This window comes from Callithrix jacchus, chromosome 2 (assembly GCF_049354715.1).
Source record: "Callithrix jacchus isolate 240 chromosome 2, calJac240_pri, whole genome shotgun sequence".
Lineage (NCBI taxonomy): Eukaryota > Metazoa > Chordata > Mammalia > Primates > Cebidae > Callithrix > Callithrix jacchus.
The window spans coordinates 183459806-183485128 of record NC_133503.1 but is presented as its reverse complement, the minus strand read 5'-3'; the positions used below and the strand labels follow the sequence as shown (position 1 = coordinate 183485128).

Below are 25323 nucleotides of genomic sequence, written 5' to 3'. Positions count from 1 at the left end.
GGCGTCTTCCCAATGCTGTATTGTTGTGTGGCTGATTAAACTCTGTGCCTGACTACAGCATACATATCAGACAATTACCATTTTCTATTGTGACATTTTATCCAGTATAACAACTGGGAGACACTGATAATAAAAGACCATCGATGAACTTGCAATGAAACCATTCCTACATTTTTCTAGACAATTTTGGAAAATATATGGCCCAGCGCTAAAAGGTATAGAAATTCTGAGGAGTTACAACCTCATAGTGTGAACCATCATGTTTCTGCTGTCGGTTTGCAACAGTCCACTTACAATCTAATGGTAAAATATTGGAATTGCAACTAATCACAACAGTGTAACATAAATGTGTAATTTGCCTTAACAGATGAGTTTCAGTGAGCCAAAGACTTAAAAGGAAAGTATGTCTGAGTCATCTGATACTTCTTTGGTGAGTAAATGAGATTTAAATGAAAAAATAATTATATGTTCATAATCTGCATATAATAAATCTAGAGTTTATACAATTATATACAGTGATTGTTGCTAAATAGAAACAGGTTTTAACAATTGAGTAGAAATCAGAAATTAAAAACGTTAACTAGTCTGCGCAGACCACTTGATAGAGTGCAATTTTTTTACTATACTGTAAATTAGTTTTCAGAAATGCAGTTTTATTCCTATATTGTAAACTAATTTTCAGAAAATTTTAAAATTTTTATTCTATTTATTACATAATCATTTCCTTTAAAATTGTACTTTTCAATTTGCTTAGAAACTTTCTCACCATTAATGGAAAAGCAAACGTTTGATCCTGTCCCAATTTTCAACTACATGGGTAACAAGAACTTGATGGTACAAAGTTACTCTGAAAGTATTACATCTCATCCTTTAAGCAATAAAAATCTGGTAATAATAATACAGGTGAAGGTATAAAATATTCTTTTGTTCAGGTGATGCTAATAAGTCAAAATGTCTTTACTCTTATCTCCTCCTTGTTGCCAATATTTTTGTTTTGTCTTTTGGCAGACAACTAAAGAAAGTAAATTCAGTTCAATTCATTTTAACAAACATTTTATGGAGCACCTAAGCCACCTGCAACAACACGTCAGTTGTAATTTTCCCATCAACAATCACAAATAAATTTCACTAATTTCCTCGCAAACTTTTCAAACTACCAGTTGCTAATTTCCTATCAGTTTCTGTTTTTTCTTCTCTTCCTCTTCATTTTTACTTTCCCCTTACTAAACTTAAAAGTTGTATCTTAAATGGTTTAGATGGTTTCTATTGCTTGTTTTAAATGTTTGATGAAAAACTGGGTATTTATAAAAGTATAATCATTTAATAAAATTAAGACTTTTGTCCTTACATTTCCCACATGGACAAACCTCATATGATTAAAATAGATCTCTAAAGAAGAAGAAATATACCATAATCTACAAAATGTGGAAATTACAATTGTTACATTTGTATTTTTTTCCCAAGTTGTTTAAGCTTTTCTTTGCCCCCAACCATGCCTTTTTTATTTTTTTAAGAATAGTCGTACACGGTCTTCTGTGTATTGTCTTAGGGAATCTGGAAGTCAACTTCGAAATCATTCAAAACTGCCATTCTGTTGGTTCATCTGACCGATGTATTTTGTCTTTAGCTCAGAGCAAAAATAGTTTTATCTTTGAAAAGAACTTCTGCCCCCAAAGCTTTATACCTGGCATTTAGTTTACTCTTGAAGCAGCGTGTTCTAATGGAAAGAAAATGAGGTTTAGACAAATAATGATTAAGTCTTGGCTCTGTACTTAATAGCTTGAAACATCCTGAGTCTCAGTTTTATCACCTGATAAAAAATGCAGACTGCAATACCTGACTAAATAAGAATGTGCACAGTAAATGTTGATATCTTCTGCTGAGAAGTATCTTTGACTCTAGACCTTCAAATGTCCCTTATTTTGGACTTAGTGATTGCCAGCTCATTTCAGTTTTTCCCTCTCTTTCATGTCACAGAACTTTCCTGATTTACTCAGACATCAAAGGTACCTTTTGGCTTTGCTCATGTTCTCCCCATGAAGACTTGTCAAATCCCTCTAGACAGCATCCATTACTTCCTTCTTAGAAAACTGTATCATTCTTTAAACTTTACTTACCTATTTGAATTGGCGTTAACAGTTTCTCTCAAATGAGAATAGCAAAATAACCTTTTTATGTGGTTTATTATACAGAAAGTTGCATGAAGATGTAATTACTGAATATACTGTTCTGTTCATAATACAGAGAATTTACATATGTGAATTGAATTATTTTATTTGACTTTTCTCGTTGATAATGTCCTGGTCATACTTCAAGCCTGGAATACCTTAATTTAAATTTTTGAATATTCAAACATATTTATTCTGAAGTCTTTTTAAGAGAGCTTCATTATAACTATTTTGTGGAACTAAGTGCAATGGCTGTTATACCAGGTCACCACTGAGTTTATTTACTCCTGTTAGTAGCTACTGCCAAATGGCTCTGAAGAATGGTGCCATTTTACCCAGAGCTGCTGGCTATTTGAAACCCAAATACAGACATCATATTTGGAAGGAAGCTTTTATTTTCCTCCTTTTCCTTATAACTAAGCTCGCACTTCCTGCTTGTGATTAGTCTATTCCTCAGCTAATTTGTCCTCTGAAAATTACACATATTTTCTTAACTGAGTGCTCTAGAGCAGCTTATGAAATAGATTCATTTCTCTTGTTTCCTATTGATCACTGATTATTACAGTATTTTTAAAGAAGAGCATTTTATATTTATTGTTTATATATTTAAAGTAACTATTTTAAAATATAAATAATGTACAAAATCTCAAATACATGTGACAAAGGGGCTATTCTACTAAAGAAATTACAGAAAGAAAAAAAGAGCTATGACATTTGTATTTCCGTAGTATCCTCTCTCAGCTCTTGGAGGTAAAGCAACAAAACTGAATCTCTAGCGGGCAAAAGTTAAACCCGAGTAGTCCAGGTCAGTAACACAGACCCTGTAGACTACAAGGTCAAGGACATTTTCTCATCTGGGGAGAGTTACAAAGAGCTTAACAGGACTAGTTCATACCCTAACAAATATCTGGACACTTCAGTCACAGAGATTTCCTTAGGTGTATCAGCAGAATAATGTAAAACCTGTTTGAAAATTAAAGCAAATTCATTATTGGCTAATTAGTTGAAATCCCACTGAGTTTGGTCAACTTTAAATCCTTAGTTATGACTAAATTGTACAAGAACTTTGTAGTTCTCTCAAAAAATAAAAAGAACTTGATCTCAAGTAATAAGGTATAATATTGTGTTTTTTTTACATGCCAAAAAAGTTACTAAAACAGCTATACACTTTGAGTTTTGTGTGTTCATACTGATCAATGTCACTATTGTCATAATCCAAAGCAACATTTTTTCAGGTTTAATTAGATTGTTGTAATTACCTTTAAACATATGCAGAGTATATATAATATTTTCAGGTATATGGCAGTAAAAATGTATGATATTTATATAAATGATATTTATATACATTTTTACTGCCTTCTGTTGACATTCCAGCCACTTTGCTTAATTTTAATTTTATTTTCATTAATTTTAGAATTACAAAGCAACTCAAAAATTCAGGTTAGCATTTCAACTTCATTTAAGTAGCAGACTGATTAGTAGTGTGACCTTTGAAATTTGGCTGCTTCTGTTAAAATCATTTTCTTATTCTTTCTGAAGACATAATATGATCTTGGGCCTCAGTGTCCCACTCTGTAAACTAATGTCAGCTTCAATGTTTAAACAAATCTGAGCAATGGGCTAAACTCAGTACCCAGCACAATTTAGCTGTTACAATGTTACGATATGTAACAGCTACTGACATAAATAAAATGAATGTGTTTATCTTGCTACATGTTATTTGCAATAGTCCCTTTTATATTGACTGTCAGTGACTTGGTCATTTGTAGAGGAGGCAAAATAACTTTATTTATAGAGAAAAATGTAGTTCTCCATAATTCATTATTTAACAGCAAACTCAGAAAGGATGTATTCTCAATCATTCAGTTGGTGTAAATTTGGAGGCAATGCTATTTTCTTCCACTGCAGACTAAATAAGCATGTAAGCTAGTAAAGTTATCAACTTTGTTTAACATTGTCAACTACAGATAGAATTCTATTCTAAGAGGCAGATTCACATGGAACAATAACTTGATAGCAGCTTGGGTAAAGTATATATATCCAATTGTCTCACTGGGAATAGATTTCACTGAGTTTGTGTGCAATGGCTACCCAAAGAGATTAAGGAGAGATCAAAAATAGGCAAATTAAGTTATTGATAAATTTTAAGATTCTGAACTAGTATAAAGAAATTTGAAGATGTGGTATACCAAAACTCAACTCTTCTCAATTCTATTTCTTTCAGTTAAAATAGTTTCTCACCCTCTATTTTATTTCCTTCATCCTAGACTTCCGCCATCTTGAATATCCAAATGGTATATATATTTCATCACTTATAACTCATTTCTCCCATTTCCCAGTATCTTCTTCATGTCCTTCCTATCCCCTGAAACCACCATATTGAACCCTGTTGTGGTACTTACCAGACTTTTCCTTATGACACAAATACGTATAATGCAAAAAATGAAAAGATGCCTGAGATTTGGGACTATATTGAACAAGGTTTCATATACTACAGGCATAATTAATTTAATTTTAAAAGTTTTCTTGGTGTAAAATATATATTCTAATGTATAATGCAATGTACTAATAAAATGCAGTATGTATATGCATGCATATATGTGCATGTGAGTTTTTACAAATCTAATAGAGGTAGATCCATATCTACATGTATAAATATATTGTCTTTTTTCTTAAGGGCTCATACACCTGGGTGTTCTGGTATGATCTTTATGGGGATTAACCTCTGTTAGGAAATTATAGTCCAGTTGATCTCTGTTTTCTTAGCACAATTTTTTCTTCTTCTCTTTCTTGTTTGCTTTTTTTTTCTTTTCCTTTTTTTTGTAAAATGTTTTCTCAGTTTCTTTGCTTCTATAAATGGAGTTAAAACAAGCTAAACGCCCTCAGCACATTTGCAAGGAGATCACATGGAAAACCAACTTCAGAGAAATAATTCTCTTGTGGGTCCTAAACACTCAGTATAGCACAGTTGTAGAAAAGATGAATAGGGCACAATCCCCGGAGACTAACACATTCAGCAACTCCTGCAGTTTCTAAATGCTGCATCTCCTCTTACTGGTTTGTTTATCCCCAAGTTTCTTTGAGGTATTTCATACGACGCCTTCTCTGCTTTTTCTTTTTATGTCCACCCATTTGTACAAAATATCTTTTTTTCCATTTAACGTGTTTTGTATTGTTTCTGTGTATTTGATTTCTGCACAAATAACATCAAATGATCTAAGAATCTGTAATATAATCTTTAGAGGTACTTTGAGTCCTAGCTATGGTGAAATGCCAGCGTTTACCTGTGCTTAGAATTAATAAAGTAATTCATGAAGAATAGTTTTGGTGTAGAAATTAACACACTATTTTTTCTTAAGGTGAACTTTAAAATGCTCTTTTATGTACAGTCCAATTTCTTGCTTTGAATTTCTCTAATCAGCTTTTCTCATTTTAGATTTTATCATTTAGTGGATAGAAAATTACTTCTCTTTTTTTCATGGCATGTTTTCTGAGAAAGTACTGAAGATTCATATAGGTATTAGAAGAAGAATAGTATCCAAATGTATTATAGAATATTCATTAGGACAAAATAGTTAACCTTTTCTCAGCCCTCCATATCTTACCTCTTCCCTTTAGTATTCACAATGTGAGTCTTAATATAATGTATATATTCTCAAAATCATCAAAGAAGCCTCTGACAAGTATATAATTATTTGCAAAGCTACAGGGTCATAATCCATACAAAAGTAAATGTGATTTTTTTAAGGTAGCATTTTCTATTAGTTAATTATTAGAGAGAATTGTGAGCCAACATTTTGAAACATATCTAAGGGTTGAAAGACTGAAATTATCATAGCTTCTCAGGTATTTTTCTAAATTTATAAATGAAGTAACTGTGTTAATTTTTCTTCACGCAGCAAACACAAATGAATGCTATGCCATTTGAATATTTAGCCGAAATTAGTGTTATAGAGGTCAAGTTATTCGTTGAACAAATATTTATTAACTATCCACTTGTGCTAGGCAATATTTTAGGTGTGTGGGATCTATCAATAAAAATGTAGAAAAATCTCTGCCCCTGTACAGTTTATATACTAATGGGAGGAAGAACAAAATAAACCACATAAGTAGCTCTAAATATGCCAGATGCTGCTCTAGAAACATTATACCACTGTTTCATTTAATCCTCATGAAAATCGTGTTAGATTGGTGAGAATAGAGAATGGGCAATTTTTCAAACATTTAATATAAGTTATATATACTGCTATACAATATCACATGATAGCTGGGCCTCTCTTTCTTCTCTCTCCCAAAGTGTATTGTGTTTGAACTTAGGACTTTGCATATGTGATAAGATTTCTGTCATATTGAAAAGGGCCGTCAAATGCAAACATGCTACTTTGATACTTTCTTAATCGAGAATATTTTAAAAATCACTTGCAATTGATTATAGCAATTTTTACAATAGGGTGGTGAAAGGACTAGATTTGGGATATAAGATCATTTTTGGTGGAAACAGACATTTTAATTTTAACAACTAATTAGTAATTTAATTTAATATTACATTCTACTTATGGTAGTTGATAATGGTTTTCTGATTATTATTTAAATTACCTACTTGATTTTAAGCATGGATTTTGGTTAGAAAGATTATTAAACAAAAGCATAGATATGATAACAAATACAGATGCTCCTTGACTTACCATGAGGTTTCATCTCAACAAACCCTCATACATTGAAAATACCTTGAGTTGAAAATGCATCTAAAACACTGAAGCTATTGAACATTGTTGCTTAATAGTCTACCTTAAACCTGCTTGAACCACTTATGTTAGCCTACATTTGGACAAAATCATCTAACACAAAGCCTATCTTATAATAGAGTGGTGAATATCTTATGTGATTTATTGAGTGATATACTGAAAGTGAAAAAAGAATAGATATATAGGTATTCCAAGTATGGTTTCTATGGAATGCATATTGTTTTCACACCATTACAAAGTCAAAACATTGTAAGATGAATCATTACAAGTCAAGGAACAATCTGTACATTGTTAAATTGTTCTATTAACCACCATAATTTTGAGTTTATATATGCAAGTTTAACTACATAAAATAGATGTACTTTACATCATCATTATGTTATCATTTAATACTTTTGACATGGATTAAAATTAAATGAATAATTTTGTCATTTTACAAAAAATATAATTAAGTTTTATTTTTAAATTTATTTCAAGGATAACAAACTTTTACAGGTTTAGAACAAAAAAAAGTGGCATATATTGAGCAAAATGACCCACTGAAATCTTTTGTAACATAATTCACTAATATGCAAAGCCCATAATATGTTCCAATGTAACTGGAAAGTCAACAGTTTTAAATTTCTAAACTCAAGAGCTTACTGTTATGAAAAGCCCCTAACTCACCAATGGTAGATATACTTAATCAAGTCTCACTTGACTTACTAGAAATTGTTTCTGTGAACAGTATAATCACAGTGCCTACCTCAAAGAATATACAGCATTAGGGACAAGAAATCAGTGCATCAAAAGGCAAAGGGTAGAAAAGTAAAGAAGAACTAGAAATTAAGCAGGGACCAATGCTTGAGAGTAAGAAACCAGACATGGTTTGTTTGCTAGTCATTAAACCAAAGAGAACCTTTCTTCAAAACAGGATCAGTCCTTGGTTATGACATTGATGTGGCACTTTGCTGTGCTTAGTGATGATGATGATGATAAAATACCCAAGATCCTAAATTAATAACTTGCTTAATAACTCTGTGAAAAGACAGCTAAGCAAAGGAAAACTAAACAGAGCATACCTAAACAAGTCAAATAATTTTACACAGTAATCTTTAGTTTTCACAATGTGTTTTCAGTATGATTCTTAAGTGAGTAAACATATTTTCAGACCAAGGAAAGATGATGCCTCATACCCTATGTTTCCTTAGCTGATATTATTCAAGTTTGTTGTTCACTCCAAGGACATGGAACAAAGACAGGTTTCAGGTTGACTCAAAAACAGCTCTGTTTTTTGACAACCCCTCGCGGGGATCAATTAGATACATCTATGTCAAGTGGGCAAGCTGCTACTCATTAGAACTAAGACTTGGTATACTACTGTATATCGGATGCTTGCTACTGTGACGTAAAAAGTACAAAATAAGAAACATACTCACAGCAGGAGAATTCCTTTCATATTAACCTTCCTTTGTCCTTCCACAGGAGTCTTGACTCTAACAATTTTCTTGAATTTGAAAGTTTGTATCGTTGCCTAATAATGTTTTCTACTTAGGAAAGTTTTTATTTTTCTAGTTGTTAAGTATTGCATTAAAATCATGTTTTTTTTAATATTTTGTCCTCATTATTCTTTTATGTCTTCAAAATAGAACCTACAGTAAATTAAACAACATAGCATGTTCTCTAGATACACAATTTCTCTATCTACATCCTTATTTATTGACCTGCAAAGAGTTTCAATTAATCTTTATTAACTTTATATTTTGTTGCAACCTCCAATATTTTTTCAGTAACTGTTCATATTTAAAAAAATATTGTAAATCTATTCATCAGGTATCTTCTACTTTTATAATTATGAACAGATACTTCAGAAATAAAAGACTGATAAATAATGTTAGAATAATACATCATAATTACCAAGGCATCAGATTCTGGAGAATACCTCAACAAATATTGTGTGTGTGTGTGTGTGTGTGTGTGTGTGTGTGTGTGCGCATACACATGCGCGTGCATTTAGCTCTATAAACTATATTTGGTTTTCTGGAACTTATCTGGAATGGAATCATTTGTAATATGTGCATGTAAAACAATAGTTTGAATCCAGTGAGCAAACTGGTTAGCATTCAGCCTGAAATGTAGGGGTGCTCAATAATTGTTATACTTATTTCTTTTTAAAAGATAGATGTGCTTTTTTTAGAGTTCTCTCCTGATTATAGATTCTCTTCAAGAAGAAAAGCATTTTTATGGACTGAATGTTTATGTTTCCCCAAAATTCATATGTTGAAATCCTAATGTATGATATTTGGATATGGGGCTTTTGGGGGGTAATGAGGTCTTGAGGGTGAAGTCTTCATAAATAGAATTAGTGTCCTCTAACCAAAAACCCAGACAGCTCTCTTTCTTTTTCTGCTGTGTGGATACAAGGACATGACTTTCTGCTAAATAGAAAGCAGCCCCTTATTAAACACTGGATCTCTTGGCATATTTATTATAACCTTTCCAGTTTCCAGAAACAAGAGGCATATGTTTCTGGCTGAAGCTACTCCATCTACAGTAATTTCTTATAGCAGTCTTAAGTGACTATAACAGAAGTTGCTACCAAGAAGGAGGGGTGCAGTTATAAAAAATACCTGCAAATGTAGAAGTAACTATGAAACTGGGTAATGGGTACAGGCTGGAGTAGTTTTGAAGTGCTGAAATTATGAATGTTTAAGGATATTGTGTTAAGGGCACAGAGAACTATAGAGAAAGATTCTGTCTTCTTAAAGAACATCTAAACAATCATAAACAACGTTGGTAGAAACATGGAGAGTAAAAGCCATTCTGGTGTGTTATCAGAGAAAAGTGAAGACATGTCATAGAAACTGTAGGAAAGGTAATATTTGTCATAAAGTGGCAAAGAATGTAGGTGGATGGTGTTCATGTTCTAGTATTTTATGGAAAGAAGAACTTTTGAGCAATGAAATTAGATATTTAGCTGAGGAGAGCTTTTAAGCAAAGTGTGAAAGGAGTAGCTTGGTTCCTCACAACTGCTTACAGTAAAACATGAAAGAAAAGAAATTAAATAAAGATAAAATTTTTAATCAAAAAGAAACCAAAGCTTAAAGACTTGGAAATATCTCAACCTGTCCATGTTCCAAAATAATGAGAAAGTGTGTTCTTTGAGATTAAGGGATGATAGATCGATTACTTAATAAGAAGATTTGTAAAGGTGTGAACCATGAACTTCATTCACTATTTCAAAAAGCCAGGAAAACAGATGAGATTATAATAGGAGAAACACTGCCAGCTGGTACTAAAGAAAATAAAGACAGGTGGTAAAATGAAAGAAGACCATCAGACTTCTTCAGCTCTATTAAATAGCATCACATAGCTCTTCAGCTATGAGCATGCATAATTCTCCAAATCAAGGGAAGAATTCCAAATCACCCGAACAATCCTTGATGTCACCAGGCTTGTAGAATGGCTGCTTCCATAATGATTTCAAACATTGAGATCAATGCCTAGAGGTGACATTGGGATAATGTTGCCCAATGGAGCTCTGAGGGTGTGATCACTGCACAGGCAAGGCCACTGCAGAGAGCCACAGCACAAGTGGTGGCCTCTGAGTTGGGGAGGTTATGTTGCCACCTTAGTGAGTCCAAAAATGGAACATCCATTCTAGTGGATCTGCAGGGTGAAGAAGTGAGCTACAGAAAGTTTATGTTTGAGACTAAGGTTTAATGGAGTTTGAGTTATACTTGAGACTAAGTTTAATGGAATTTGCCCCATTAGATTTTAGACTTACATTGGAGCTCTCACACCTCTCTTCTTTCCTCTTTCTCTCTCAGAATAAGAATATCTTCACCTTTGTATTTTGGAAACACATAACTTATTTTGTTTCACAGCTTCACAGCTGGAGAGGAATTTGGCCTCAGTATGAATTGTACTTTTTACCTCACATTTTTTTGGTTTAGATATATTTAGATGACACTTTGGATTTGAGTTCATACTGGAAGAAGTTGGGAATTTTGGGGCTCTGAGGATGGATGCATTTTGCATGTAAGAAAGACATACATTTTAGGTGGGCAGAATTGAAATAGTATGCGCTGATATGTATCCCCGAAAATTCACATCTTAAAATCCTAAACTTCAATGTGGTAGTATTAAAAGATGGGGCATTTGAAAGGTAATTAGTTCATCAGGACAGAGCCCTCAGAAAGTTATTTTTACCATTATAAGAGGGACTCTAGAGAGAGAGCTCTGTTTCTCTTCCTCCCATGTCTGGATACGAGGAGAAGGTGACCACCAGCTGAAAAGAAAGCAAGTCCTCACCAGATGCCGGATCTGCTGGTCCATTGATCTTGGCCTTTCTAGCCTCCAGAACTGTGTTTTTTGCTTAAGTCACCCAGTGACATGGTTTGGCTCTGTGTCCCCACCAAAACCTCATTTTAAATTGTAATCCATATGTGTGAGGGAGGGTCCTGGTAGGAGGTGATTGGCCTATGGGTGTGGCCATGATAGTGAGTGAGTTCTCACAAGATCTGATTGTTTTATAAGGGTTTGACAGTTCCTCCTTCACTCATTGTCTTTTGCCTGCCGCCATGTAAGATGCACCTGCTTCCCCTTCCGCCATGATTGTAAGTTTCCCAAGGCCTCCCTAGCCATGTAAAACTGTGAGTCAATTAAACCTCTTTACTTTATAGATTACCCAGTCTCAGCACAGTTCTTTATAGCAGTGTGAAAACAGACTAATACATCCATTATGTGTTAATGGATTATAGCAGCTAGAACTGATTGAGGCAGTATTCATGTAATTATAGGTGATGGATTCAGATAAATACAAATAGTAAGTTACGTATAGCTGTCAAGCCATTTTATGAGATTTCACTACATGCAATTATTGTGTTAAGGATACCACTGAATACGCAATCCATTGTTTTAATCTTTACATACCACATGGTGTAAAATCTTACAAGATATTTTTCTGTTGTATGTCAATAGAATAGGGTTTTTGCTTTAAAAACCTAATTAATGTTTTCTTATTTTGGTTCTTGCCTACTAAGCTTCAATCATTTAGAGATAGAAGACTCAGGGACAAATCTCATCCTTGTCTTTTATTTGGTTTCCCAACAGGTGTAGGTATGTGGCAGAAAATTCAAGCATACAATAGAATAAATGGGAAAAAATTCTCCAAACATACTTCTGGGTCAATGTATAAGTGAGGAAAAGGGAAATTGTATTATGTCTTGATAATACTAGAGGAATTTATTTGTCGAGAGAGAGAGAGAGAGAGAGAGACAGATGAGCAGGTAGCAGCTCCTTGCAAACTGTGTGCTTTCAGCAATTTCATAAATTCATTTTACCCTAGGACTGACTCTGACTTGCCTCAACTCATTTCACCTTGAACCCAGCAGACACGTTTATCGCACTGGAAAAATGACATGCAAATTGCAAAGGTTGAAACTAACTTCTCAAACACTAACTTTGGGTAAGGGGACAGAGATTTACAGCAATTAAAAATGTATTAATATGTATTATACTCTAGGCACTTCCAAAGTATCTTAATATCACTAATTATGAGAATCATTCTCTAAAAGATTATATTATTAAATCCTGATTATACATGAAGAGTTGAGATTTGTTACCTTGAGTGACATGAAAATCAGACCTCTAGTGGTTATAAAGCACCACTAGTAAATACTGTTGCAATCCTTAATCATGTTTTTCTCCAAATCCTATGGCATTTCCTCTGTTTTTATGTAAAGTCATATGTTTTCAAGCATCATATTCTGTAATTAGATCATCATGCAGTTTTGGACAGAGAGTGTTTTTGTTGTTGTTGTTCTTTTTTGTTCTGTGAAGCAGAAAAGAAAATGTTTCTTTTTCTCACCTAACAGCACTGCTGCCTACATCCAGGTCCTGAGCAGTGACAGCTCCAATGATCGTCCCTATCGGAGTGTCCTCATAAACCTCCATGGTGTAGAGCGGCTTGCTAAAAACCGGCGGCTCATCTACGTCCAGCACGCTGATCTTCACCGTAGCTGTGTCTTTAAAAGGCCCCGCGGAGTGAAACCGGTGGTCAAGGTGAAGGTTGGAAGCCTCGACTTTGAAAGTGTATGCCTTCTTTGTTTCAAAATCTAAAGGCTGTAGTGAGGACAAATTAAGAATAAGTAAATTTATATAGAATGTGGCAGAAATGTTGAACATTACTTCAGAGCAATTTGCAAGTGATTACCAATTGTAATGGGTTAAAATTTTCAATTTCCTTCATAATTAGTGGGTAAGGGCAGTACAAGACAAACTTTTTTTTTTTTTTTTTTTTTTTTGAGATGGAGTCTTGCTCTCTTGCCCAGGCTGGAGTGCAGTGGCATGATCTTGGCTCACTGCAACCTCCACCTTCCAGGTTCAAGCGATTCTCCTTCCTCAGCCTCCCGAGTAGCAGGGATTACAGGCACGCACCACCAAGTCTGGCTAATTTTTGTGTTTTTAGTAGAGGAGGGGGTTTTACCATGTTGGCCAGGCTGGTGTCCGATTCCTGACCTTAGGTGATCTACCCACCTTGGCCTCCCAAAGTGCTGGGATTACAAGCACAAGAAAACATTTTATGAAAGAATCACCCCATGTAGAAGTTTCTGGGTAACTTGTGAAGAGCATTGGTTGCATATGTTTAAAAAAAAACTCATCATTTACATGGAGACATACATGCTAGGTAGGGCTTAATCATGTTACATGAAAAACGTTAAAACAGCAAGAGACCAGATGTCCAGGGAAGCATGTCTCTGCTCTTATCCAATACTGACATCTAGTGGAAGAAAGCAATGATAAACAAAAAACTGAATAAAAATGAAATAGGATAGCCGAAGGTATTCTAGATTCTAGCTGCAAATTTGGTATTCTAATGCCAAAAATTTTGGTATTAGAATTTGGTATTAGAAAATAAAATGTGGAGTTTTCATGGGACCAGTTTTATTATTTTGATAATAATGGCATTTTGTATTAAATACTTTTGATTATGTCTTTTTCTACTAGTAAAAGTCTGTATCAGTATTTAAAAGCATACATAGTGCTAATTACAAAAAGAGTTTTGGTTTTGTGTTCTCAGAACTGTATATATAAATTATGGGTACTGCCGTGCATCATCAATACACATTGCCAAGCCTAGTGGCTTTAAATATTAATATATATGACCATAATACAGCAGGCTGTGAAACACAGTATAGGAGTCATTGTCTAGAAGTCACAGATGCTCCATTTTAGCTTATCACTGTCTACATTCACACTAACTGTAAATATTAATTTTATGTTTGTAATAACTGAAAACACTATTCCTGGAATATGGTGCTGCTGTGGTGCTTTAAGTGATGATTTTAAAGTCAGTGATGATTTCTGGCCTTGGGCCTCTGAGCATCTAAGAGAATCTGAGACAACACAGATTTGGCATTAACACAGTGATTTTCTTGGACCTTTAAAAATTTATATTTTCTAAAGTAATTCCCTCAAATCTGACTCCAATAGGTTGCTAATTGATGTGTCAACACGTGTTCCTTTACTGTAGCACACTTGGGAAAATGAAGGGTATTTTTCTCCTTCAAAGATATGATTGTTATTTTATGCATTTCCTCTGAGCATCAGAAACCAAAAGAAAAAAAATATCAATTTTAAATCTTCAAAAACTCTCAAAATTTCATGGAATTTGTTATAACAAAACAGCAATTTCACTTGAATATAACATCGTCTCTTTCACCTTATTTTATTTTATTTATTTATTTTTTTTTGAGACGGAGTTTCACTCTTGTTACCCAGGCTGGAGTGTAATGTAGCGATCTCAGCTCACCGCAACCTCCGCCTCCTGGGTTCAGGCAATTCTCTTGCCTCAGCCTCCCGAGTAGCTGGGATTACAGGCACGCGCCACCGTGCCCAGCTAATTTTTTGTATTTTAAGTAGAGACGGGGTTTCGCCTTTTTTTATGCAGCAGGAACTATAGTTATTAATTCCCTGCAAGTATTCCTTTTATTTTATTTAATTAATTATATTTTTATTCATGTGTTTACCAGCTTTGTAATCAATGCTTTCTTTACCTTTCTATGTGGTTATTTGCTCACCTCATACTGTTAATTTATAATATTGATTTCCTTCCATTTTCATGTTTCTGCTGTTAGAAATTTTTATTCCTGACTCTTACTACCAATATAGGTAAAGAATAGTACACATAATATGTGATGGTTAATAATATGGTCTTTGATTACATGAATAGAAGAGTAATATCTGAAAAAAGAGAGAGGATCACCCAACGATGCTTCTTTGATCAACGTGAAGCTTGAATACTGTGTTTTGTTAAAGAAATTATACTTAAGAAAAGATAATTCGTTGTCAGACTAGAATAATAAAACATCACTGAAGCCAAAGATAACAAACGACTACAATGACTGAGGATCGTTAGCTGGAATGAAGACCAAGGCAGGGAGAGACACAGATTTTCAAATTTTGAAGAGCCATTATTTTGACATTACTTAGGATTATTAATATTATTATTATTATTATTTTTTGAGATGGAGTTTTACTCTCGTTACCCAGGCTGGAGTGTAATGGTGTGATCTCTGCTCATGGCAACTTCCGCCTCCTGGGTTCAAGCAATTCTTCTGCCTCAGCCTCCCGAGTAGCTGGGACTATAAGCATGCGCCACCATGCTCAGCTAAGTTTTGTGTTTTTTGTAGAGACGGGGTTTCATCGTGTTGATCAGGATGGTCTCGATCTCTTGACCTCGTGATCCACCTGCCTCTGCCTCCCAAAGTGAAGATTATTTTTTATGTCTCTGAGTGGTGAATTAATAGTAAGGTGAGTTGTTAATAAGAGTAACTAGGTTGGAAAAAGGAGGAAACCTCTAATAAATAAAGTCATTCTATAGGGAATTAAAGAAAATACACACACACACACACACACGTAGATGTTTTACGTGGTGGCAAGGCTTAGGATACATCCTGTAAGGATGAAAAGATGAAAAGATAAATAAGACTTGCCTCTCAATTCATTCAACAAATTAAAAAAATATTGTCATCTTGCTTAATGAATGAGTTAGAAGAAGTACCAAGTTCTCTATAGCTACATATGTTTAAGAGAAATTGAATATGTTAGAAGATGTCCGAGAGAGAATGATATATAAAATAGAAGAGTGCACTAGCAAATTCAAATTAAGGAATATATGAAAGTGTACTTTCTGTTTTTGCAAACTCTAAATGCTCTGTAAGGGTTAAACGACACACGTTTTCTATGATGGATATCCCTAAGATGAAGGATAAGAACTATGATTTTATCACCTTAGGGTTTCTTTTACCTAGAAAGCAAATTGAGGTGACCTGGTTCATACTAACTCCCTTTTTTAGGCAAAAATTAACTTCTATCTTAGAATGTAAAAGTTAATACCAATAATTTCCCATTTTCCTCTCTACTTTCTCATATATTTTTAATTATCTACATGATTTGGCAAATTCTTTCTAGATAAGATCATAATTTTTTCTCTACTTGACTACACACTACTGTTATTTGGATAATCTTGACTCTCTACATGTAACTCCTTTTCAAGCCAGACATGAAAGGAGAATTTTGAAACATTTTTCTGTTTTTTTAAAGATGAGATGAGATGTATTTCATGCCTTTTAAGAACTCCTGACCTATCACAGCAGGCAAATATCTGGTTGTCAGGGAGATAGGATGAGATAAAAGAATCATTCAGTACATACAGATTTTTTTGCAACTGAAAACTTATAGTCTGTAGTAATCAAAGAACGAAAGAAAATTTTAAGAGAAATGTCACAATAGTGTCCTAGGTGGACTTACTTTTTCGTGAAGCAGACCTTTAGGCAATTCCACTGTACAAAATGGTATAGAGCTCAGAAAGGCCAAAGAGAATCAGCAATGATTTCTCTCTAACTGACTTTATCCACACATCTGACTACTCTCCATTGTTGGGTGGAATAAACTTTAGTTTTACAATCAATAAAAATTTCAGCATTTAAAATCAATATAGAATATTGTTTTCAGTACTAGAAAATGAATCATATTCTATGATAGGCATACATTATTGTGAAATTGAACTAATTTCTCTCTTGTATGATAAATAGAAAACTTTTCAACATTCCTTGGAGACCGTTTAATGGTTATGAACCTTTCTAAGGGAAAGAAATCATTGACTAAAGATAATTTAGTTGAGCAGCTTCTTTCCCTTTAGGTTGTTTCCTTAAGGGAAGATTACACCAGACACCGGAATGTTCAGGAAACATTGCATCTCATAGAGTTGTGCAGTAAGAAACCACAACACTATCCCCATCAAGCTACCAATGACCTTCACAGAACTGGAAAAAAAACACCTTAAACTTCATATGGAATCAAAAGAGAGCCCACATAGTCAAGTCAATTCTAAGCAAAAAGAACATAGCAGGAGGCATCACACTACCAGACTTCAAACTATACTACAAGGCTACAGTAATCAAAAGAGCATGGTACTGGCACCAAAACAGAGATATAGACCAATGGAACAAAACAGAGGCCTCAGAGGCAACACAACATATCTACAACCATCCGATCTTTGACAAACCTGACAAAAACAAGCAATGGGGAAAGGATTCCCTGTTTAATAAATGGTGTTGGGAAAACTGGCTAGCCACGTGCAGAAAACAGAAACTGGACCCCTTCCTAACACCTTACACTAAAAGTAACTCCAGATGGATTAAAGACTTAAACATAAGACCTAACACCTTAAAAACCCTAGAAGAAAATCTAGGCAAAACCAATCAGGACATAGGAGTAGGCAAGGACTTCATGAACAAAACACCAAAAGCATTGGCAACAAAAGCCAAAATAGAAAAATGGGACCTAATCAAGCTCCACAGCTTCTGCACGGCAAAAGAAACAGTCATTAGAGTGAATCGGCAACCAACAGAATGGGAAAAAATTTTTGCAGTTTACCCATCTGACAAAGGGCCAATATCCAGAATCTACAAAGAGCTAAAACAGATTTACAAGAAAAAAACAAACAAGCCCATTCAAAAGTGGGCAAAGGATATGAACAGACACTTTACAAAAGAAGACATACATGAGGCCAACAAACATATGAAAAGATGCTCATCATCACTGGTCATTAGAGAAATGCAAATCAAAACTACACTGAGATACCATCTTATGCCAGTTAGAATAGCAATCATTAAAAAATCTGGAGACAACAGATGCTGGAGAGGATGTAGAGAAATAGGAACACCTTTACACTGCTGGTGGGACTGTAAATTAGTTCAACCATTGTAGAATACAGTGTGGTGATTCCTCAAGGACCTAGAAATACAAATTCCATTTGACCCAGCAATCCCATTACTGGGTATATATCCAAAGGACTATAAATTGTTCTACTATAAGGACACATGCACACGAATGTTCATTGCAGCACTGTTTACAATAGCAAAGACCTGGAACCAACCCAAATGCCCATCAGTGATAGACCAGACAGGGAAAATGTGGCACATATACACCATGGAATATTATGCAGTCATCAAAAACGATGAGTTCATGTCCTTTGTGGGGACATGGATGAACCTGGAGACCATCATTCTCAGCAAACTGACACAAGAACAGAAAACGAAACACCACATGTTCTCACTCATAGGCAGGTGTTGAACAATGAAAACACATGGACACAGGGAGGGGAGCACTACACACTGGGGTCAGTTGGGGGGAATAGAGGAGGGACAGCAAGGGCTGGGGAGTTGGGGAGAGATAGCATGGGGAGAAATGTCTGATATAGGTGAAGGGGAGTGAGGCAGCAAATCACACTGCCACGTGTGTACCTATGCAACTACCTTGCATGTTCTTCACATGTACCCCAAAACCTAAAATGCAATTAAAAAAATAAAATAATAAAATAAAAATTAAAAAAAAAACCCACAACTCTAGAGACATGAAATATAATATACTCAGCTGTTCTCCAGAGACTCAAGGAAGGAATTAGGCAAGGGGGGACTTCTGCTTCTTTGTTTATTCCACTGAAGGAAATAAAAATATTTTATTCCCAAATATATTTCTCTGGCCTATTTTGAAATGACTACCACGGGGTCAAAAATATAAGTGGCCTTGCAAAGCTGTCCTTTGTGGGGGAAAATTTGCATCTGTAAAGAATCCCCATCATGCAGGCAGCCCTTTTCTTTGCCTTTCCCAGATCTAGGAGCCAATGAGAACCTGACAACTTTAAGAGTCTGAAAATAAACAATTATCATCTATTCTCTCTGAGGGAGGTTCATTTACATAAAAAGTGGCTATGCTGGTCAAACCACTTCCTTTTCCCTCTAGTAACCTTTCTTGCCACTAAACCTGATATACCAAGACAACCTGGTTTTGTCCACGCACTGGACCACCATTTTTTATTTTGAGATGGAATTTCACTCTTGTTGCTCAGGCTGGAGTACAATGGCAAAATCTCAGCTCACCACAAACTCTGCCTCCCAGGTTCAAGCAATTCTTCTGCCTCAGCCTTCTGAGTAGATGGGATTATAGGTATGTGCCACCATGCCTGGCTAATTATGTATTTCTTAGTAGATACAGGGTTTCTCCATGTTCGTCAGGCTGGTCTTGAAATTCTGACCTCCTGCCTGCCTTGGCCTCCCAAAGTGCTGGGATTACAGGCATGAGCCACCATGCACATGGCCCACCATTATTTCTGTCACCTTGAGATGGTGTATAACTTTCTGTAACTTATCAGAAAGTTGGGTCTTCATCCTGTTTATATTAGCTAAATAAATTTGTATGCCTTTTCTCCTATTAATCAATCTGCCTCATCTCAGTAGTTTTTCAGCAAGCCTTTAGTGGCCCAAGAGCGTATGTCTCCCACACTGAAATCACCTTTGCATAGTGAGATAAGTCTAGCATGGCTGACTCCATCTTGTTTCTAGTCTCACAAGCTGGCAATCTTTGCTTATTCCTAAGGTCAAGCTAAGTATGGAATTTAGTTTATAGTTTAACTTCGAAGAAGGATAATAGTAGTCCTTCCTTATAACTGATCCCCTCCTTGTTCCTGGGCCAAAACCACCTTTGTAAAACTAATGAAAGGCCACAAGATTAGGATTATGGGAGTGGCCTGAATTCTGCTAAAACACAGGTAGTTTCTATAATCTCTTTCTGTTCAGAAGTCATGTGGACAGAGGTCACAAGTTTTGTAACTTTCCTAATTGCTCCTTCAGATAACATCACTATTGCAGAACCTAAGATTGGTCTTTTGAGATGTTTTTCAGAGTAACCTCATCCAGACTTGTGGCATATGACTCCACCAGTCCTGTGACTCCCCGCCCAGAGTTGGACTCAGTACCAGGGATCTATATTTCACACCCCTGTGATGAGCTCCCCAACCAATCAGCAGCACCCATTCGCTAGTCCCCTGCCCCCCAAACTATCCTTGAAAAACCTTAACCATTGAGCCTTCAGGGACACTGACCTGAGTAACAACTCTGTCTTCCACGTGGCTAGCAGCCTAGCATGAGTTAAGCTCTTTGCCCCAATACCATAGTCTCAATGAATTGGTTTTGTCTCTGCTGCAATGGGCAGGAAGAATCCAGTGGGCTATTACAGCACCACTTTCTTTGTCCTTACTTTGCTGAAGTCCAGGTCACATAGAACTAAATGAAATAAATGTTAAGTGCCAAAGGATTTTCTCATTTCAAAGAGAGATAAGCAGTTTTTGGCACAAATTATAAAAGAGGAACTCCCTGGGCTCTTCCAGGGCTCATCATTCCAGATAATGTTGAATGGAAATGGATAGCTACAGCTATAGACAATGTGAGGAATTTGAAAAAATGATAGTGGCAGCAGGCAGAATTCTAAGATGCCCCCAACATTCCTGTCCCCAATGACTTACACCCTGTGTGCAACGACTGTGCCTTTGACTGTGAGAGGGGCCTATAAATTAAATGACGTATCACTCACATGAACTTATTAAGTTTTGTGGAAAAATAAGTTGTGCAGCTCTAATTAAGGTCCCTAATCACCAGACATTAAGTTAACAAAAAGAGATTTTACTTGAGGGGTCTGACCTATCCAGGGGATCCTTTAAAAGGAAGGAGTGATGCAGATGCTTTTTGTCTCACCTTATAAGAAGTAAACTTGGCATCATAGGAGCTTATGTAGCAAGTGCTTAAGGGGTGCCTGTGGGAAATGAAACCTGATCATCAGTAAGAGCTAACAAGATCATCGTAGGAGCCACAAGGAAGTAGTAACTAAGACAGACAGACAGACACACACACACACACACACACACACACACAGCCACATGGACTGACTCTGCTAGGAACCAGTAGGGTTGCAAAAAGACTCCAAGACTCAGAGTGGATCATAACCCCAATCCAAGCCTTGATTTGCTCCCAAAAGGTCTTCAGCAAAGGAACCAATTACATCATATAATGACTCACTGTAACCGTGGTTTTGTCCCTTTTTACTTTTTACTCTTCTGTACGACTTCAATTTTTATAGTAAGCCTACATTATTCTTACCAACACAGCAAAGCTATCACTTTTAGAATAATACATCCTTTGGTGATAAGGCTCTACACTCTCAATTATCCAGTCAGTAGGTGTTAATAGGCCATGGGAAGGAATACTGTCAATGAACCCAAATGAACCGAGGATGTAGGCTTATCTGAAACACACTCGATTCTTTTTAAGACAAGCAGTTAGGAAACAGATTTATACCAGGCTGAACCAGGAGGCACAGACACTAGGAGCAAGCTCTTATAAATAGGTTTATTACACCAGGCTGAACAATAAAGATAAGCTGTTCAGAACAAGGGTCATTTTAATGAAAAGTCAGGTTTCCTAAAACTTAGTTTTACAATCAATATAGTAGTCAATTCTTGCCTGGGAAGAGATGTGGGAGAGTTTATGCATATCTCATCATCACTGACGAAAGATTGCAACTCAGTATTTTATGTAAAAACACTTGTATTTGATCAACACAAGTTGCCACTATATCAGGTAAGAATGTCTCCATAATAAAGAGAAAAAAAACAATGAAATGTGGTTAAGTTTTAAAACCTAGGTTTTAGTTTGCACAAAATTTCAACACTGTTATAAAATTAAAAATATATAAGCTTGGCCGGGCGCGGTGGCTCAAGCCTGTAATCCCAGCATTTTGGGAGGCCGAGACGGGTGGATCACGAGGTCAAGAGATTGAGACCATCCTGGTCAACATGGTGAAACCCCGTCTCTACTAAAAATACAAAAAATTAGCTGGGCATGGTGGCGCGTGCCTGTTATCCCAGCTACTCGGGAGGCTGGGGCAGGAGAATTGCCTGAACCCAGGAGGCGGAGGTTGCAGTGAGCCGAGATCACGCCATTGCACTCCAGCCTGGGTAACAAGAGCGAAACTCCGTCTCAAAAAAAAAAAAAAAAAAGAAAAAAAAAATATATATATATATAAGCTTAAAAGAAAAATAGCATTACTAGGCCAAAAGTAATGTAAAAAAAAAAGTGTTTGTAAACAAAAATATTTAAATGAAGAAACATACATTTTATATAACTGACCTTAAAAAGTATTTGTAATAAAACTCTATTAGAAAGGCACTTAATTTCTCTGTGGACAAGTTATTACTATACCTTAGTGTTTTGCAACACTGCAAAATCTTTACAGTTTTAACAAGTTATCTTAAGAATCATGGGCATTATAGTAATGCCTGTATTTTAGTGGTAAATTTTGGAATAAATTCAGTAACCAATAAAAACAAAAGCAAACAACAGCAACAACAAAACAACAACAACAAAAAAGCATTGTGGTCAGGCACAGTGGCTCACATCTGTAATCCCGGCACTTGGGGATGCCGAGGCGGGTGAATCACCTGAGGTCAGGAGTTCGAGACCAGTCTGGCCAACATGGTGAAACCCAGTCTCTTCTAAAAATACAAAAATTAGCTGGGCATGGTGGTGGGCACCTGTAATCTCAGCTACTTGGGAGATTGAGGCAGGAGAATTACTTGAACCCAGGAGGTGGAGGTTGTAGTGAGTTGAGATCTTGCCATTGCACTCCAGCCTGGGTGAGAAGAGCCGAACTCAGTCTCAAAAAAGAAAAAAAGAATTGCAAGAAACTCAAGTATTTCTGAACATACGTTTTTAGTGATATTTTCCCTAAAAAATTACAGAGGATTTTATCACATATTATAACTGTTGAAATAAAAATATATGTGTCATATACACATACAGTATCAATCATGACCATCAGGGAAGGCCAGTTACGTTTTCTAACATGCATTGTTCTACACGATAATTGGAAGTCTACTCTTTCTAAACATACACTATGATTTACAGCAAGCCGTGTGACTTTGAAAAATTATCTTCCTTCTTTGAGCTTCAGATTTCCTATTTGTAGAATCAGTAAAACATATTTTTCTAAACACTTTGCAAAATGTTCCAAACTTTACATAGCATATGAGTGAAAAGAAAAATAACGCATCAGATGGAAAACAGAAAACCAACAGAAGATATTTGTTCTTTTAGTTGACAAAAATTTTACACATATTATATATTTCAGGCATTTTTTTTTACTGATGGGGAAGTAAACACAGATATGGTAACGTGCCTCAAGGGGCTTAAAATATAGTAGGAAGAATCAGTTGTATTTTAAATATGAGAGCCAAGTAAGTATCATAGATGCTTTGAAAAAATGTTGACATTTAGAGACAAAATTAAGGAGTGATCAACTTTGCCTGAGGGACTCCAGGAAGCCTTTGTTGAGAGGCAAGGGAGAAAAATGTTAAGGAACATATACGAGTTCATGAAGATACTCATATAGGGCAGGGCTTTTTGTGCAGAAGGAGGAGAAGCAGAATACCATTGGTAGACATTGCAATTAATTTGGTGTACTTGGAATGTAGCTTGTGCTCATGTGAGCGTGCGTGCGTGTGTGTGTGTGTATGTGTGTGTGTGTGTGTGGTGCAGAAGATGGTAATAGAAAATGCACTCTTTGATTTTTTATCTTTCTATCAATGGGACCAGAAAAAGATGTAAGTAAGATGAACAGGTTTCTATCTAAATATTTAAATAGACTTCTTTAAATCCCCCATGAATGAGAAGATTTGTTGGAGGAAAATAATGTGTGAGGCTGGGAGAATAGCCATTGCAATGACAAAGAGGAAACAGAAAAAGGGTGGTAGGGCAAATTCACAGGTGGAGAAAGGAAAATTTTAACCTGAGCTCTGGAAAAATCAGTGACCAGCCTTTGGGTCTAGCAGTGGTCACTAGCAGTGGAAGCGGCATTAGAAAAAAATCCTAGATTTTTGCTTTAAGAAACTATAAAGGAGAAAACATGGGTAGGCAGACTTTTGTTGGGATCAGAGAAAGAACTCAGCTTTAGACAGTGAGTTTGAAAAGTCTATGGCGATGGAGCGCGGTGGTTCACACCTTGCAATCCCAGCACTTTGGGAGGCCAAGGCGCGAGGATCACGAGGTCAAGAGATTGAAACCATCCTGGCCAACATGGTGAAACCCCGTCTCTATTAAAATACAGGAATTAGCCAGACATGGTGGCTTGTGCCTGTAGTCTCAGCTACTCGGGAAGCTGCAGCAGGAGAATTGCTTAAACCTGGGAGGCGGAGGTTGCATTGAGCCGAAATCGTGCCACTGCACTCCAGCCTGGCGGCAGAGAAAGACTTTGTCTCAAAAAAAAAAAAAAAAAAAAAAGAAAGAAAAAGAAAAGAAAAGAAAAGAAAAAAGTCTATGGCATGTGCAATTAGAACTGCCTATAAGACTGTAGAAAACTCCGTAGTGGTTATGTTGATGTGGGGCTAAGTAACAGTTGTTGAGACTGATTAGGGAAGCTAGGTAAGGTATTTTATAAAGGTAAAGACAAATGTTTAGAAAAACAGAAACATAATATTTATAGAAACAACAGCATGTACGTGGTTTTTTAAATTAGGTACGTTCGTGTGGCTAAAAATAGGAGTATATTAAACTTAAACTGAGGCATGTATGTTTGGCTATCTAAAATATTCCAAATTTTATTATCATTTTGTTCTTAAGAGTTATTCAAAAATCAACCACATGATGGTGCTATGGTACCAAAACATATAACGTGAACTCTCATTTGTTAAGACTGAAAAAAGAAAATGAGTTTTGCTGATTAATGGGTAATTATAAAGTATACATTCCCAGTGGGCCCAATTGGCACCTTAGCCTATTTGTTAAAAGGCTCCTTGTAAAGAATAATATCATTTATCTTATATGTTTTTAAGAGAAAAAAATTCACCTTTGGATTTAATGCGATCACACAGTTATGTTAATTGAAATAAACTAACATTGCCAAATAACATCAAAATGGTAAAGACTGTGTTTAATTCCAAAAAATTTTTACTTTTTTTTTTTTAAATAGGAAATTACTTTACCATTCTTCACTTCAAAGAATTCCTAAAAGGAACTTTTGTAGAAACAGTAGAG

General features: G+C 35.6%; 1 protein-coding gene across 4 annotated transcripts in view; it reads right to left on the bottom strand.

Annotated features, from left to right (window-relative positions):
• CDH12 (cadherin 12) overlaps window positions 1-25323 on the bottom strand; it is a 1144846-nt gene that overhangs the window by 47159 nt on the left and 1072364 nt on the right. For all 4 annotated transcript variants that reach the window (XM_008992219.5, XM_002745103.7, XM_078365926.1 and 1 more), the window contains one exon: window positions 12765-13018. In XM_008992219.5, coding sequence (XP_008990467.1) covers window positions 12765-13018 — 254 coding nt within the window. The remainder of the gene's footprint in view (window positions 1-12764; window positions 13019-25323) is intronic.